Source organism: Trichosurus vulpecula, chromosome 8 (assembly GCF_011100635.1).
Source record: "Trichosurus vulpecula isolate mTriVul1 chromosome 8, mTriVul1.pri, whole genome shotgun sequence".
In the NCBI taxonomy this organism is placed as follows: domain Eukaryota; kingdom Metazoa; phylum Chordata; class Mammalia; order Diprotodontia; family Phalangeridae; genus Trichosurus; species Trichosurus vulpecula.
The window spans coordinates 39,312,520-39,329,749 of record NC_050580.1 but is presented as its reverse complement, the minus strand read 5'-3'; the positions used below and the strand labels follow the sequence as shown (position 1 = coordinate 39,329,749).

Genomic DNA, 17,230 nt, shown 5'->3' with positions numbered 1-17,230 from the left:
AGGAGCTAATGTGGTTCCATAGTGACTTCTGAGCCTGGAAGGGACTCTGGTCTGAGGTCAAACCCGGAGAGGCCCAGGGCAAGCAGTCTTCTTGCTTTGCCCTTTGTCAATAGTGGAAGTTAGTTCAGGTCTCTCCTATATGTAGGTAGCTGGAGGGAAATGGGTTTGGGCAGGGCTAATAGAGGGAGATGTGGTGCCAAGTAGAATTTGGGGCTTAAAGAGCATGAGACAGGAAACCTCATCCCAAGTTTCATCTGAAATCAGATCTGAGAGAGCTTGATGGAAGAACCAACTTTGCTGAAAAGGTGACAATTTCATCAAGTTAGGAAGTGACTATCAAGTGCCTTCTTCCTGCAATGGTTGTTGACTCAGGGGTGGGTTTTTGGAGGATTCTGGCAAAAGGAAACTGTGTGACCCTTTAGAACCTTAAGCAGAAGTGAGCTCCTCATCACTGGAAGTCTTCAGTCAGAGAATGGATGCTCCCTGGCCAAGGATATTGTTGAGGGAAATCTTGCTCAGGTATGAGGTTGGAATAGATGGTTTTGTGGGTTTTTCATACTGAAGTTCTCTGAGGGCCATCTCTGGGGCTAAGTAGAGCTCTAGCTGGGTCCTAGGAGCTCTCCAAATGGGACAACCATAACTAAGTGGTCCCTGGGAGGTTTGCCCATCACTCTTTCTCTGTCTCCCCCATAGAGTGTGTAGGAGTTGGTGTCCATCTCTGCTAGTTAGCAGATCTTAAATTTCCCTACCAGGGACCTTTACCTTGCCTGAATATCAGTGTGGGTAAGACACATGGGGCACACATCTGGGTGAACAGTAGGCTACTTTTCTGTCTTGCCCTATTTTATTTCTTAGGTACTCAGGGGATCAGTTCATAGCTGAAGTCTGATGTAGAGGACCCTAGGGTTAGAACCAGGCAGGAGGGGAATTAGAAAAGGGTTGAGTTAATGACATCTCAGAAGAATGTTGCCAGGAGTAAAAATGGCCATTGTGTAGGAGACTGAATCTTCCTCAGGGCTTAGGCTCTGGTAGCAGCGGAGGACCTATATCCATTATGGAAGAAGGTAGAAATGTGACTTGGTCCCTTGTTCCAGGTTGCCTGAGCTTGCTTTCTCAACTGCTACCCCTCCTAAAATTTCACTTTTATGGATATGGGCAATGAGTTCCTCCCAGTGCTTGAAGCAATTCCTAGTTCCTCCTGCTGCTTGCCGATAACCTCTCAGAGCTGTGCTGAGCTTTCTTTCCCCACCCTGTAACCCCAGTTTGGCATGGCTTGCTGGCAAGATCCCTTGGGAGGGCTGGCAGCTAGGAGAAGGAGAGCTGGTTCTTGCTGGTTGCTTGTTGGCAGGCAGCCTAGATCTCAGGGTAAGAGAGGTGGTGCCCGGCATGGATAGATGTGCTTAACTAACCCTGCACAATGGAAGAGCCTAGTACCCTCAGGCAAGGAGCAAGTCTGTGTACTCACTTGCATGAATACATGACTGTTGTGTGTGCATGTGTGTGTGTGTGTGAGAGAGAGAGGGGGGGGAAAGAGAGAGGGAGAAGAGGAGAGAGAGAGAGAAGAGGAGAGAAGAGAGGGAAAGAGAGAGATGAGAGAGAAAGAGGAGAAAGAGAGAGAGAAGAGGAGAGGAGAGGGGTAAGGAGAGAGATGAGAGAGAAAGTGAGCAAGAGAGAGAGAAAAGGAGAGGAGAGGAGGGGAGAGAGAGAGAGAGAGAGAGAGAGAGAGAGAGAGAGATTATTAGTGCATGAACCTGGGCTTATATTCAGGTACCTCCGAAGTCTCTTCTGACTAATTTCTGTAATTCTGTGATGGTGTATGGAATAGTGTGTGGGTGTGTGTGTGTGTGTGCACAAACCTGTGTGATAGAGTGGATTCCCTCATCAAAGCCTAGACTCTGTACCACCTGACAGGGGAAAGTTCCTTGGGGGCTCTGCCTTTTCCCCAGCAATACTATAGCAGGGGTGCAGGGGAGGAGAAGGTGAGGGAGTTTGGCTCCATCAGGCATTGGGTTAGTTAAATGTAGCCACTCTTGCCTTGCCTCCTATGACTCCCCTCCACCCTTACCCCATCTTTCTCTTTTCTATGACCTAATAAGCCCGATCTCCAGTTGTTGAGAGAGTGATCCAAGCATAGGACTGGTCAGAATGATCCCTAAAATATGATGAGACCCAAGAGTTGTTGCCTGGCTGCTGGGCCATGGAATCCATGAAGGGAAGCTCCCTCTAGTGGTGACCAGGTATTTCAGTGGAAAGATTCCAAAGTGGAAGCCAGGAAGCTTAGGTTCTAGTTGCAGCAGCTTGAGCAAGTCACTTCCCTTTGCTGGACTTCAGCTTTCCCACATATTATATAAGAGATATCCTCTAAGGTCCCTTCCAGCTCTGATATTCCACGATTCAGTCGCATGGTACCATGGGAAAGACACAGGGTTTGGAGCCAAAGATCTGGGCTCAAATTCCACATCGGTTGTTACTGATGCAACCTTGGGCAAGTCACTCAAGGCTCTTTGTCCCTTGCTTTCCTCATTTCTCAAATGCGAAGTTGAACTCTGTGACTTCTAAGGTCTTTTACAACTCTAGATCCACAATCCCATGATTCTATGCTTCCTCTTGGTGAGGAAAGGGAACTTTCACTACTGTTTAAGCTGCTAATGCTTGACAGAAGGAAATGGTCTCCAACCAGGGCAGATGTTTGGCAAAAGAGGTTAGAAAGTTTGGGAGACCTAGACCCAGGCTCGATACATTCTTCCCTGGCAGGGATCATGCCAGTCTTCACAGCATATTTTTACTTCTTCACCAACATTTTTATTTGATTCTAGGACTTTGTGTCCCCCGGGGCACTATAAAGTCATCACTGGCCTCTCAAAACCTCCAGCCTGTCTTTAGCTCACTCTTGGCAGAGAGAAACCACTGATTCCTTTGGCTCTCTACTCCACCCTCTGCCCAAGGAGCTGCCCTGCCTTTTGGGACTGAACGGGTGATAACGATGATCAGAATTCACCTTGCTCAGGAGGGAGGATTTGAACTTAGTTCTTCTCAACTCCAAGAGCAACGCACTCTATGCATTTCTCTAAGCTATATTGTCTTTGGCAGGGAAACTGTGAACTGTTCCCCACAATACTCCCACGTGTGTCCATCAGTGGTTGCTCAAAGCCTGTGTGTTCTCTGTGTGTGTCTGTGTGTGTGTGTGTGTGTGTGTGTGTGTGCACATGTGTGTCGACCACACTGCTCTCTAACCTTATCCTGTGCAAAAGCTGAATAGATTTAAGTTGCCTTTTGCGGGGGGGGGGGGGGGGGGATTCTCTAAGGACCACTCTTGAATCCAAGCGAGTGTTTCTAAGACCTGAGCAATTTTCTAAGACACTCTTAGGACAGTAGTTGTCCTGGAGTTGAGTTTTAGTAGGAAGTTTCTACTGAGGATTCAGAAAGCTCATAAAGCCTTGAGGCATTTGAGGGGGCAGGAGGCCTGAGGCTGGCTGATCTGTGGCTCAATCCATGCCCTGACATTTGACCTGTAATCTTCACCAGGCTATTGCTCCGTTGGGTTGCTATCACAAGGTTCCTTCCTAAATCAGGCCAAGTGAGAGTGAAGGGTAGGCTTGAGAACTCTGATCAGAGCTTGCAGTCAGTTAGCCTGAGAGCCCAGTGATGAGCATGATGGATGGAGCACAGTGGAGAGGAAAGCCAACTCTTAAAGAGGACCTAGGGCAAGCTCCGCATCTCCTGTAAAGCCCTGACTGTTCATTTTCTCTCAGAGAAGATGGAAGGGAAAGGAAAAAAGAAATGAGAATGCTTCACTCCACTCCCAAGGCCTATGTTTCCATAGCCAGATGTTGGATCCAGGAGCTTTCCGTGCCCCTCACTGTGGCAGGGACCTGACTGGGTCTCCAGAAGGATAACACTCTGATGTTAGTGTAGACAGGGATGGGAAGAACATACTCGCTAGAAGTACATCCTCTGTGGCCCCTCAGGGACAACGGTACTGCGAGAGCAGAGCAAGAAGTCCTCTCTGGTCAGGGTTCAGGGTGGCTCCAAGAAGTCAGGGCCCTAAACGTTGGCTGGGCTCAGACACTCCCTATGGCTCCTTTTTCCAATCTCCTTTGGCTCTCCCAATATCTCTCCTTATCTGGGAACTTGGAAAGCTCTTACTTGCTTTTCAAACTGTCTCTCTTCCTTCTTATTCTGTCTGGAAAGATTTCTTCTCCTGCTCTCCCTTTACTCTCTCCTCCCTCTCCTTTCCTTTTCATCTTTCCTTCTTCTAAGGGCTCACTTGTCATTTCCCAGTCCCAGATATTTCTTTCTCTCTTTCTCTCCCTCTCTTTCTCTCTCCACTTTTCTCTCTTTTTCTCTCTCCCCCTTCTCTCTCTCTATCTCTTCTCTCCCCCTCCCTTCTCTCTTTACTCTTCTTTTCTCCTGCCTTCCTCTCTCTCTTTCTCCCCCTCCCTCTTGCCCTCCCTTTCTCTCCCTCTCTTTCTCTCCCTCCTCTTCTCTCTCTTTTCTCTCCCCTTCTCTCTCTCCCTCCCCCTCCCTTCTCTCTCTACTCTTTTCTCCCTCCTTCTCCCCTCTCTCTTTCTCTCTCCCTCCCTCTCTCCTCCCTCCTCTCTCCCTTCTCTTTAACTCTTCTCTTCTCTCTCTCTCTCTCTCTCTCTCTCTCTCTCTCTCTCTCTCTCTCTCTCTTTCTCTCTCTCTGTCTCTGTCTCTCTCTCTCTCTCTCTCTCTCTCTCTCTCTCTCTCTCTCTCTCTCTCCTCTCTCTCCCATAATCTCCTTCAACCCTTCCCTGAAGTCATTGACCTTCATAAATCTCCAGGCACTTGATAGCCAGGCAGGCACACCTCTTGCACTCTTTGGTCCTCCTGCTACCACCCGCCCAGCCCCCTGCTTGCCATTCTGCCTCAATTTGAGATTGTGAGCATATATCGGCCACCCTGAAAATAAACAGTGCTTCTGACTCCTCGTGTTTTTTCATGGTGTGTGTTTTCTATTTCTTTGATTCTCCTCTGGTCGTGCATGGAATGATGTAGTAGAATGGGCACTGAATTTGGAGTCAGAGGACCTGGGTTCAAATCCCAGTCCTGTAACTCACTTCCTGTGTGACTCTGGGCAAGTCCTTTAATGTCTCACCTAATGTCTCTAGGCCTCAGTTTCCTCATCTGTAAAATGAGGGGGTTGGACTCAATGGCCTCTGAGGTCTCTTCCAGCTCTAAATCTATCATCATGGTTTTAGGTATGTTCTGTGGTTTTTGTTGTCTTCACTCCTTCTACCTTTAACTCAATCCTTCTTATCTCTTTGGCTGATCCTTGGTCTCCAGGTGAGGAAAACATATTCAGCTCTCACTCTTTTTCTGGTAATCCCTATTTAAAAGCTTCCAGTCTGGACACAGCATTAAAAATCCTCCCCCCTCCCCCCCACCACAATTGTATCACCACTGACCCTGACATCAACGTTCTACCGTCAATTAGACTATCAAACTATTTAACTACATCATCACCACTGACAAAAAGGCAGCTTGACATAGTGACCAGAGAGCCGGCCTTGAAATCAGGAAGACCCAGGTTCAAGTCCAGCCTTCAACATATCCTGGTTGTGTGAACTTCAGCCAGTCAACCTTGCAGTGCTCTCTGAGCTAAGACTATAAGTTACAGAGAAGGTGCCAACCGGCATTGGTGGAGGGAGTTTCCTCACCTGGGAATTCCCTATACCAGTGAAACCACAAGTCCAGTCTCTCCCGATCTCAATCCCTTTCCCCATCACTGCTGACCACACCACCACCATCACCATTACTCATAGCTATGTCATCGTCACCATTACTGCCAACAAAAAGCCCCAGCCAGCAATGCTGCCACAACAAAACATTGGGCATAGTGGGGGACATAATGCCTGTCTAAGGGTCTCTCTTCTATTCTGTCCAGGATAGGGAGTAGACAGGGGACCTTCAGGACCAGATGCACTTGTCTATCAATGTGAGCATGTTGCTTTCCGGGGTTCACACGGCTTCTTTGGGGGAAGAACCATGGCCAGAGAAAGGCACTCATAGCCAAACACTGAGCCAGTCATAGGGTCATCCCAAAGAGCAGATAGGTAGCCAGAGATGTGCTTGGGGTTCTAAGCTTAGCTGTCTCCATAAGTCAAACAGAATGAGGGATGTAGAAAGGGCAAAGTGACCAGATGACAGAGTATTGCTCTGTCCCTCCACATCTGGCCTGTACTTAGCACAACATATAATCATTAATCTTCAATCATGAGGCATGTGGCCCTTCTTAATACCATCATATCTCCCGCTTGGGGTCTTGAGCAAGGAGTGACAATGCCTCCTTCTGGCCAGCCAATAAGAGAAGAAGCCAGCCACCTTTCTCTGGAGCCCTCAGTTGGCTTGATGCTCCGTCCCTCCTCAGAGTAGCTACCATCTTAGAGTCCTGCATGTGGCTGCATCTCTAATGTTCCTTTGCAGCAGTCAGGAAAGATCTATGGGGTTAAGGGAGATAGAATCCTTCCCTTCAGCCCTAGGCAACAGGTGGGGAATTTCTCCAACTCTCTCTGCCATCCCATCCCCCACAGAGAGTTTGTTGTGGCGGTTCTGATGGCCTATTTTTGACGGTGCTTTTTGAGATCAAGGTAGAAAGCCCAGTTCCTTCTGGGCCTGCAAGGTCCTTCTGGGCAAAGCTTTGGAGCTTATACTTCTGTCCATAGTCCTGATGCCATTCTCAGGATTTCCCTGAAAGTTCTATCTATTGCCCATCTCCTTAAAATATGGTTTTCCACACCTTCTGACCACAAAATAAGACCTCCATCCCAAGGCAGCAGATGCCTTGGGCAGCCAGGCACTCAGCCTGATTGTTACCTTCTCTTTTGTTTCTTCTTTTCCTTTTTTCTTCTTCACAAACCCTGTGTTTCCCCTGGCTTCTTCACATTCTCTCCCCTCCTTTCACAGTGGCAAGGACAGTTCGAAGGAGTCAACAGGAAGAAGGTAACGTTTTCTGTGTTCTGTGTTCACCATCCCTCAAGCCACAGCTCCCTATCCCTCCTTTTCCCTCCCTCCTTTCCTCTGAAGGAGTTCACTGCTCCCCAAGCACTGACCTGCCCATTTGGAGGTACAGATCCATGCCACTTGGGAAGCTGTGCCTTTAGCAAAAGGGTTTGCTTTGCAAGATCCAGGCAGTTTAATCTTGGCAGAGAAAAATGGCAAATTTCTTCTGGAACTCTGACGATTGAGGTGGTCCACTTATATCTAGGACTGGATTGGGACTCTGAATGGGGACTCCTTCAAACAAACCTCTTTGGAGCTGGTATTCCCCCCCCCCCCTCAAAGAACACCACTCGATAACACTTTATGAATTTGTGTCTGTTCTGTGATCTTACATGGTCTTCACACAAGCTTCCCGAGGCAGGCAGTGAGGGCATTATCATCTGCATTTTGAAGAGAAGGAAGCTAAAGCACAAAAGCAGTAAATAATGTTGTGCATAGAAAATAAAAGGGTCTTAAAAGGAGAGTCCCATGGCAGTGTTTCTTTGTATCCACACAGTACCTAGCACAGCCTAAGCGATTAACAAATGCATATTGGCTAATCTACAGATAGCAGAGCTTAATTCAAACTCAGGTCCTCTGACCCCAAATCCAGTGCTCCCTTCATTAGATTACAGCTGTCTCCATGGTCAGGACAGGCTTAAGAAAGGACAAGTAGATAATCATTGTTAGAGGTTGGAAGCCCTGAGGGAGAGTTAGGACTTTCAGCCTCCACCACCTACTGGCTGCATCTGCTTGGGCCATTCTGAGAGACTCCCTGGGACTTAATTTCATTGCTTGTAAAATAGGAAGGATCTGAAAAGGTGAGTGGAAGCTGGCTAAAGATTCTGACAATGCAGAATTGCAAGGGGTGTTTTCCTGGATTGACAATGGGATCATTGGGATACTCTGTAACATCCTGTGACCCCTTTTGGGTGGCAGGGGCACCCACAGAGCTCTTCTCGTCAATGGCCTTAATAAAACAGGATAATGTTGCTTTCTCCTGTGGCATCATTTCTGGATGCTTTCTCCTCTCTGACTTTCTTCTGGGTTCTCTCACCCATTCCTATTTGCCAGGCTTCTCCCTCCCACCTTCCACCTTCTCCCCACCCCCACCATCATCCCCATGGGTTGGGCAGGAAGGAAAGAGAAAGCAGGAAAGTTTTTGAGGGATCTGGGAGCTAAAGAATGGGATTTACCCAAGTCAATGCATTGAGTTGGCAGCAAAGCCAGTCCAGACTCCCTGGGCCACTGTTCTCTCCACCCCACCCCCAACTTCCTTACTAAGCAGTTCTCAACAAGAGCCTGGGAGATATTTCATAAGTTATTTAGGAGACCTTTGATGAACAAGCCAGACTTTTCTTGGTTGGGAGTATTTTTGCTGCTCAGAGGTGCTGGGTTAGATAGGTTCTCTAGGTTGCCTTGACCAGGTCCATATTTCTGTGGTTCCCAAAGTGGGATGGATACCCATGAGCTGACCAGGCCTGTCCTTGGGTAGCCAAGCCAAAGAGAAGAGTGTCCAAGCACCTGAGTTCTCCCATTCCTACCCTACCAGAAGAACAACAGGACAGGGGTACACCCCAACCTCATAGATCCCATTACCCTTGGGGCTTCCCCTAGCTTCCTCTGCTCCCCTCTAGTGGTTTCTTTCCTACTGAAAAACCAATGTCCTTTGTCCTTCCTAGCCACCCAAACTATCGGCTACTGTGGGCCTCACTCCCGATGGCTCTTTGAACCTTGTCTCAACCTACTTCTTCTGTTTGGTCCCCACCCTAACTAGTACCCCCATCGAGCATGCTCCAGTGTCTACCAGCCACGCCTCTGCTCTGCCGCCAGCTTCTGCCCATCCGCCTGCTACTGCTGCTGCTGCTGCCAGCTCAGCCCGCCCAGCATCACCCCCAGCTGCCTCCACCACCTCTGTCTCTGCTGACAGCCTCTCACCTGCTTTCCAAAGGTAATGGGTCCTTGGCTTTGCTTCCTAAGGCTCGGGCCCCGGTCAGGGATGGGGTTCCACCAAGGAAGATGCCCCAGTGGGAAGAGCAGAAAGGGAAAGATCAGCCCTAGAAAACCAGCAAGCCTGGCAGGAGAGCCGTACCCCATTGTACAGGCACCCTGTTCTGTACCTCCAAGTGCTCATCACCCACAGTCCTGGTGGGTCAGAGCACAGGAGCTGAAGGAGAAGAAATTACTTTCCTCTAAGAAGTTCTTTGCAATTTGTAAAACATTTTCCCCACAGTGAGTCAAGAGTTTTGCCTCAAAGCCTTTCCTGCTTTCTCCCATCTAGCTGTGTGACTCTGGAGGGTCACTTAACCCATTTGCCTCAGTGTCCTCGACAGCTAAATAAGGAAAATAACAGCATTTACTTCCCAGGATCGTTGCGAGACTCAGATAATATTTGCAAAGTGTCGTCTAAACCTTAAGGTGTTGGATAACTGCTAGTTATGGTGACGGTGGGTATTGTAGTTATCATGATTCGCATTTTACAGATGAGGAAAGCAAGGCTCTGGAAGGCCCAGGGTCACATCTGTGGCGAGATTCAAACTCGGGTCTCCTGACTCCATATCCAAGGCTCTATCCCTGGATGGATATTACAGCGCCTCAGAAAACAATCCTCAGTTCAATACCAACTTAGCACCTATTGCTGCGTGCGCAGATTTGTCCAAAACTATCCCCGCCACCCGAAATTTGGTCCATCTCGAGACACAAGACTCATCCCAATGGAAAGTTAGTTAGCTAACAAAGCAGCATAGTCTGTCTCTAAGATGGTGTGGAGATTCTGCCTGGTAGAACTGGACTTTGGAGTCAGGAGAGGCCTAGGCACAGACGCTCACTAGCTGTGTGTCCCCAAGAAAGTCACCTAACCTCTCTGAGAACCCAGCTTTTCATCTGTGAAATAAGGACTGGGTTAGGAACTAAACCTGTCACTTCATTATTTAAGAACTCCCAGGTGAGGGAACTCCCTCTACCAATGCAGATTGGCACCTTCCCTGAGATCTCTAGTCTTACAGGAGTTCTTAATGTGGGGTGTGGGGGAGGTGAATCTGTGAATTTCTTCAGTTAGAAAATATTTTAATAAATACAAAAAGTCATATTTTCACATTTCAGTCACATTTCAATGTGATTTCTTTTCTTTGTAATCTTATGAATTTAAAAACATTATTCTAAGAAGAGCTCTCTAGGCCTCACCAGACTGCTCAAGATAGATGTCCTAGACTCACAAAAGATTTACACAGCCCTGCCTTAGAGAGTTGTGTAGGCTGAGCACCAAGGTGGAGTGTCTTGCTGGGACATGTCAGAGATGTGACTGGAACCCAGGTATTTCTAACTTTAAGGCTAACCCTCAGTCCACTCTTCCATCTCGTCTTTCCGTTGGCCATAAGTGACAATAATTGTGTTTATGTGAGCTCTTTCATGAGCCTAATAGGAAAAAGCCCTTTGCAAATTCTAAAGAATTATAGAAATATCTGGCTTGTTGCTGTTGTTGCTGTGAGGTGTCTGGAGAGGGATAGACCAGTGTCAGCTTTGAGCTGGGAAGGCTTCCTGGAAGAAGGGGAGGAGCTGGGTCCTGAAGGAGAGAATTCGGTGATGAGAATATGACTGTCAGCTCCAGCTTCTTCAACGTCATCTCTAACCTCTGCCTCCCCTCCCTCATCCAAGGAGGTGGCTTGGGGGGCTGTAGGGTACAGTGGAAAAGTGTTGTATTTGGAGATAGTGAATCTGGATTCAAGTCTTGACTGCCACTTACTGCTCATGTGGCTTTGGGCCTCACAGAGCCTCACTGGGCCTGAAAATGAAAGGGGTAAGGTCTCTTCTAGCATTCCACGTACATCTTTGATCCTCTGACTGTCAAATTATCAAATTGGAGTCAGCCTCATGAGCTCCTAGAACAGCCTGGCCTTTTCCAAGACCCAGTTCTAACCTGGTAGGAAATATTGGAGATGTCTTCTGGTTCAGACAGCTAGCACCCTTGGAACACCACCACATTCCCAGGGTCTTTGGGTTTGCAGCTACATGGGACGTTAGTGAATCTCTCTAGACCATTTTTTGGCATCAGGGCCTGGGGGCCTTTCCCCAGTCCTCTCTGTTCCTTCTCTTGCCCTCCTGGGCCTCTTCCCACCTTTCCTCCATGGTCTAAGCTCTTAGCCAGGACTTATTCACTTAGAAAGCGTCTCCTGCTCTTTCTCCCCAGTCTAGGTTGCCCAGCCTCTCTCTGTGGGTTTCTTGCTATTTGTGTCTCCATTTCCTCAGCTGATCATTATGCTCCTGTTTCTGTTTCACTCAGTTTGTAGGGGTCAGGGGCATGGTGGTGCCCCCTAGAGGTACACCGGGAAAGCTCAGGATGGAGACGGGCACCATTTGCAGGGGTTTTTTGTTCCTAGATTTGACTCATCCTTACAAAGGATTTTTTTTTTTCATATCTTAGACTCAGGCCCATTTGACTTTTTGAGATTTCCTGAACAGGATCATAGGATTTTTAGAGTTGGAAGAGGTATTAGAAATTATCTAGTCCACTTCAATCCTGTCGTGTTACAGATGAGGCTCACAAAGCTATTATGTTAGAGTCATGATTCAAACTCAGGTCTCTCAGCTCCAAGACGTGTGATCCTTGCATGACCCAGCTGCTTTTCTTCCCTATCCTAGACTCAGAGCTGGAAGGGCCCTTAGAGATCATGTGTGTGATCTCTTTCAATTTCAATGTGACAACACTGCGCATAGGGCTGGGCATACAAAGTCTTATCTTTGAATTAAGTTTTTTCTTAAAAACCAGTCCTCCCTCCACCCAACCCCCAAGAAACTTATATTCTACTGGTGGGGGCAAGGAACAACACATAAACACGTAAGTAAATGCAAAATAAAAACAAGTTAATTTTGTGGCAGGGTGAGAATCGAGAGAGGACTCAGTAGGAGATAGCGCTTGAGCTGAGCCTGGAAAGGAGATCAGGGTTCCGGGTGCCAGAAGTTAAAGTCCTATGCCAAGCATTGAGGTGGGGAGGGGGAGGGCAGGAGGGTCAGTGGGGAGGAGTAGAATGTCATCGGCCTAGGACTCCAAAGGCCAGAGAGAAATGTGTGTTTTAGCCTAGAAGGAGGAATCACGAGGTGTCTTGAGCAGGGGAGTGATATGGTCAGATCGATGCTATAGGAGTGCCTCCATCTAGTCAGTCTCTTCAGTCTGGCAGCCAGATGGAGGATAAGTTGGCAGGAAGAGGCTGGATGCAAGTTCTGACAGTAGTTTCTAGGAAAGCTGATGAGGAGCTGGCCTGGGGTGGTCATGGGGTGAGGCCAGGGCAGGGGCCAAATCAAGCAGACTTGGTCATTGATCAGCTATGGGAGGTGGGGGCTAGAGAAGAGCTGAGGCTGACTCCAGGCTTGCAGAATTTGGGGGGAAATAGGGGAATTCAGAGGAGGAGTGAATTTAGGAGGAAAGATCATGAGGTCTTTTTGGTTTTGATTTCCTTTTGATTCTGTAAAGGACCTAGGACATAAGCTGTCAGACCTAATCACTTCTTTGGTTCAGCCTGAACCTCTATCCCAGGATCACAGGCAAGGATTATTAGTTTTAAAACATACAAATACCTTTAGGGGCCTCTAGGTGGTTCAGTGGACAGACAGAGCCCTGGAGTCAGGAGGACCTAAGTTCAAATCCAGCCTCAGACACTTGTTAGTTGTGTGACCCTGGACAAGTCACTTAACCCGGATTGCCCTCACACACCTTTCAAGGTAAATTCAGTTGGACTGGCCACTGAGGAGGTTGTTAGTTTCCAAAGCAGTTTGGCAGCAGTGGTCAGTCAGTCAGTGGTGCTCTAACAAACAGAGTAGTGTGGCGGTGAGAGCAGAGGCTCAGGATTCAGGGGACCTGGGTTCAACTGCTGCCTCTGATGCTTACTAGCTGTGTGACCTCACTAGCCTTCTGTGGGCCTCAGTTTCCTCATCTGTAAAATTAGGGGGCTGGGCTAGATGGCCTCAGAGGTCCCATCCATGTCAAAGATCCTATAATCCTGGAAGAGACCTGGAAGCATAGTGAGCAGAGCTGGGTAGAGCTTTAGAGAGGATGGAGCCATCTTCGTGACCCAGGCAGGAAGAACAGAGCCTGGGGACCCTGGATGCCCCCTTCCCTCCCCAACATGAGATTTAAGCCTCTTCCTTTTTCCAGGCCCAGGTGACTAAGGAGAGACTTCTTTGACCTACCTTCTTGCCCTAGTCAGGCTGGTCTTCTTCCTCTCCCAGGGGCCCTGGTCATTTGCGGGAATGGTTTTCTTCTGTATCTTGGTGATCCTGGGCCTCCTGAAGAGACGCCTAAAGGATCCAGGTGTCAAAAGGCTCCTCCCTGTGGCCTCAGGCTAGGCTCAGTTCTGGAGCTCCAGACTCTGGGAACATGCCCTCCAACTCCCTCATTTGACAGCAGAGGAAACTGAAGTCAGAGGAGAGGTGACCTGTCCAAGGTCACACATGTGCTAAGTGTCAGAGGTGGATTCGAACCAGGTCCTCCAACTCTTGGGCACCTGCTCTTTCCCCTGTCCTAGGACGCCTGAGGCCCAGAGCTCAGCCTAATTGATCAATGGTGCCCCAAAGGAGATCCTCTCTGTATTCTCCTGGCGAACCCCCTCTCCCATGCCTAGAGTCACTGGGAGAGGGAGTTTCAGAGAAGAATGATGATTGGGGGGGGGGTGGGAGGAGGGAGAGCACGATGGGAAGGGAAGCATTTAGGAAAGCAAACCTCTCAAATTTGTAAGGAGCTTCCCATGGAGAATAGGCTTAGCTTTCTTGTCGGTCAGCGTTACCCTCCTCTCCCCTAGACAAGCGAGCTATTTTTTTTTTTCAAGAAGAATGAAGCTATTAAGCACGAGGAAGGAAACCCAAAACTCATGAATGTGGTCCTTGTGACAGCCACAAAGGGCCCCTCCAGCTGGGGAGAGCTGGGTAAAGCTCCCACTGACCCTCCTGCCCTCCCCTCCCCCTGCCACAGGCAGGCTCTAGATGGAACTCTGAGAATTAATTGGCCACATGTCTCGAGTCCAGACAGGCAGGGAGGGGGGACAGGATCTCAGGGCCGTAGGCCTCCTGCCAGCTGTGGGCCTTAGATGACTCTGTGTGTGTGTCTGTCTGTTTGTCTGTGTATGTGTGTGTGTGTGTGTGTGTGAGTGTGTGTGTGTGTGTGAAGGGGGTGGGGATAAAGGGAGGGGTGTGTTTGTGTGTGTTTGTGTGTGTGTGTGTGTGTGTGTGTGTGAAGGGGGGTGGGGATAAAGGGAAGGGTGTGTGTGTGAGTGTGTGTGAAGGGGGTGGGGATAAAGGGAAGGGTATGTGTATGAGTGTGTGTGAAGGGGGTGGGGATAAAGGGAGGGGTGTGTGTGTGTGTGTGTGTGTGTGTGTGTGTGTGTGAGAAAGGAGTAGGGATAAATGGAGGGATCTTCTGCCACTGTTTCCTAGCCTTCTTTTGAAAATCTAGCTGAAGAGGCCAGGAAAAAGGAAGGCGTTCTCCTGTGGTGGCCACTGGCGAGCCTCAGGTCAGAATAGGTTAGCATAGTGCCACACTGAGGAGCGCAGGTAGTGGGTGAGATGTCTTTGACAGTGCTTTCCATCCCTGCCTTCTCCTTAGGGACTACCTTAGGGACTCTCTGGCCAGGCTGGCTCAAGAGTCCAGGGACAGTTGGCGTTGTGAACTCAGAGAGGAGGTCCCCTGAGTGGGGCCTGGGCATGGCCCACACTCTCCTCTGTGCCCCTTTGCCCACTCCCTGTTTTGTCCTGGCCTCTACGTGTTCCCACACTTTGACACCCTTGTGCTTTCATCCAGAGAACTGCTCCCCCTGCCTCAGGCACAAGGGGTAACATATGGAGCCAGAGGGTCTGGTGCAAATCTTGGCTCTGCCGCTTAAAACCTGCTGTCCTTGGCCCAGGGACTTGACTTCTCTGAGATTCGGTTTCTTCATTTACAAAGTGAGGAAACTGAGCTAGATGATCCTTCCAGATTTTCATCCCTGTTCTATGGAGGTCCCAACACTTCTTAGTAGACCATTTCATGTGTTTTTGTGTCCAAAAAAAAAAAAAACAAGCCATCACCTGAGGCAGTCTCCTAGTGCTGGGCTTCTCCAAACTCAGCTGGACTAACCCTCAGACGACAGGCACATGGGCTTTGGCCAGGCCCACATGCTCAGTTACACGTGTATGGGGTGGGGCGTGGGGAGAGCGGTAATGCCAGTTATGTTGGTCATGGAATTAACACTCTCTGGGGCCTTGCTTCCAAGCTAGGTGACTCTGGAATATCAATAAACCAATTCATTTCTTCAGTGTGTTCTGCGGATACAGAGACCAAAAAATGGAATGTTCCTTGCCCTCAGCAGCTTAGATTTTATTGGAGAATACAATGCAGACATAGATACACAAGTATAATATATATACTCATGTATATGTATGTTTATATATACACACACATATATATAAACACAAATATATAACAAACAAATTCTACATATACATGTGTGTAACTGCATATATACATGCATGTATGTACATAAATATATACATACATGTGTATATACACACATATGTCTGCCAAGTATATATCTTTATCTTTATTTGGTATCTATCTATATATATAATTTAAATGGCATATATTTATACATAATTAATATCTGTTTGAGATATATGTACATACATATCTATATATGCGTGTGTGTATGTATGTATGTATATACACACACACACACACACATACACACACGCACACTCCAAATAAAGATATATTGTATTTTCCTGGGCAAGTCACTTCACCATTGTGAGCCTTGGTTTTCCTGCCTGTAAATTGGGGTTGATAATTCTTACACTAGCTACCCCAAAAGGCTGTCGTGAGGAAAGCACTGAAGCTCCAGCAAACTGTGAGTGATCATTGGTCCAGTATTTTAAGGATCTGGGATGTGTCCAGGGGGTCCTCCAAGCCCCAGCACCAATGGGCCACTTTGCCCTTTGGAGCAGGGTCTTTCTTTGTGAGTGATGGTGGCCCAAGCCTCTGCCATGGTGCTTCCTGTCACTGGAAATATTTGTGGCTTGGGAGCCCCAGCTTGGACTCCATCCTCGTGGCCCTCCAGATCTGGGGCTCCCATGATGTGGTTTGTCTGAGGTAAGTGGAGGAGACAAGACTGGGGCCCAAATCTTGTGGCCCCACATCTAGGGGTGTTTCCGGTACACAATCTAATGGAGACAGGATCCAGGCCCAGACAAGGGGAGCACTAACCAAGACCCTTCAGCAACCCCAGAAAGAAAGCCAGACTTGGAGAAGGTGAGCTGGTGCTGCATCCTGGCTCTCCTCCCTAGTAGCTACATCATCTTGGACACCATTTTCTCTTCTGTTAAATGGGGATGATGCTTGTCCTCCCTGTGCATGGAACCAGGAGAGACCTGGGAGCAAGTAAGTCCCACCACTGACATTCTCTGGCCGTGTAACTATGGGCAAGTCACCGAATCTCTCTGAACCTCAGTTTCTTCAACTGTGAAACAGGAGAGATAATACCCTTCGCACCTTCCTCACAAGGTTGCTGTGAGGATAGAATGAGGTAATGAGGGCTCAGCTTTTGCAAAGCTTACAGTGCTATGTAAATGTCAGCTGCTCTTGGAACCTTCTCTGATTTATTGAGAGGAAAGTGTGAGCACCTTTTATTCTGTGGTTCCCTAGGCCCAGCCAACACACACAGGTCTGGCTGTGGAATGCCCCTAACCTGGATCCACAGCCTATCCAAGAGTCCCCAGACAGATCTCAGGGAATCGGTGAACTTGGAACTGTTGGTATTTTGGTAATAATTTCAACATAATTGGTTCCCTTTTAAAGGCTATGTGTTTTACCTTCGGCATTTAAACTCATTCTGAGACGGGGCCCCCAGGCTATATTAGGTGGCCAAAAGGGAGGTGAGGAGACAAAAAAGCTTAAGAACCCCTGTTGTAAAAACAGGGCAAAGTTTTAAAATCATAGGATTTGGGACCTCAGGGAACCTTTGGGATCAGCTGGTTATTTTATGGAGGCCCAGAGACACACGACCATCCAGGGTGAGACTCACGATATGAACCCAGCTCCAAAGTCCATTCCTTCCATAGTACAATACCACCATGGGTCAAGGTATTGGAAGCCATGCGCCAGTGTCTGGCACATAGTAGGTGCTTAGTAAACGTTTATTGACCAGCTGGCTGACAGGTGATTCTGTCACCCGATGAAGAGATTCTATTATTCAAGCCCCTCACCGTTAGT

The 17,230-nt window shown here is 48.3% G+C and overlaps 1 protein-coding gene across 14 annotated transcripts in view; it reads left to right on the top strand.

The window, feature by feature from the left end:
* LDB3 (LIM domain binding 3) overlaps positions 1 to 17,230 on the top strand; it is a 114,299-nt gene that overhangs the window by 71,580 nt on the left and 25,489 nt on the right. For 4 of the 14 annotated variants that reach the window (XM_036737118.1, XM_036737122.1, XM_036737121.1 and 1 more), the window contains 2 exons: positions 6,928 to 6,963; positions 8,780 to 8,953. The exons of 4 other annotated variants lie outside the window; for them this stretch is intronic. In XM_036737118.1, coding sequence (XP_036593013.1) covers positions 6,928 to 6,963; positions 8,780 to 8,953 — 210 coding nt within the window. The remainder of the gene's footprint in view (positions 1 to 6,927; positions 6,964 to 8,779; positions 8,954 to 17,230) is intronic. 6 more of the 14 variants (XM_036737127.1, XM_036737123.1, XM_036737128.1 and 3 more) reach the window with 2 other exon arrangements.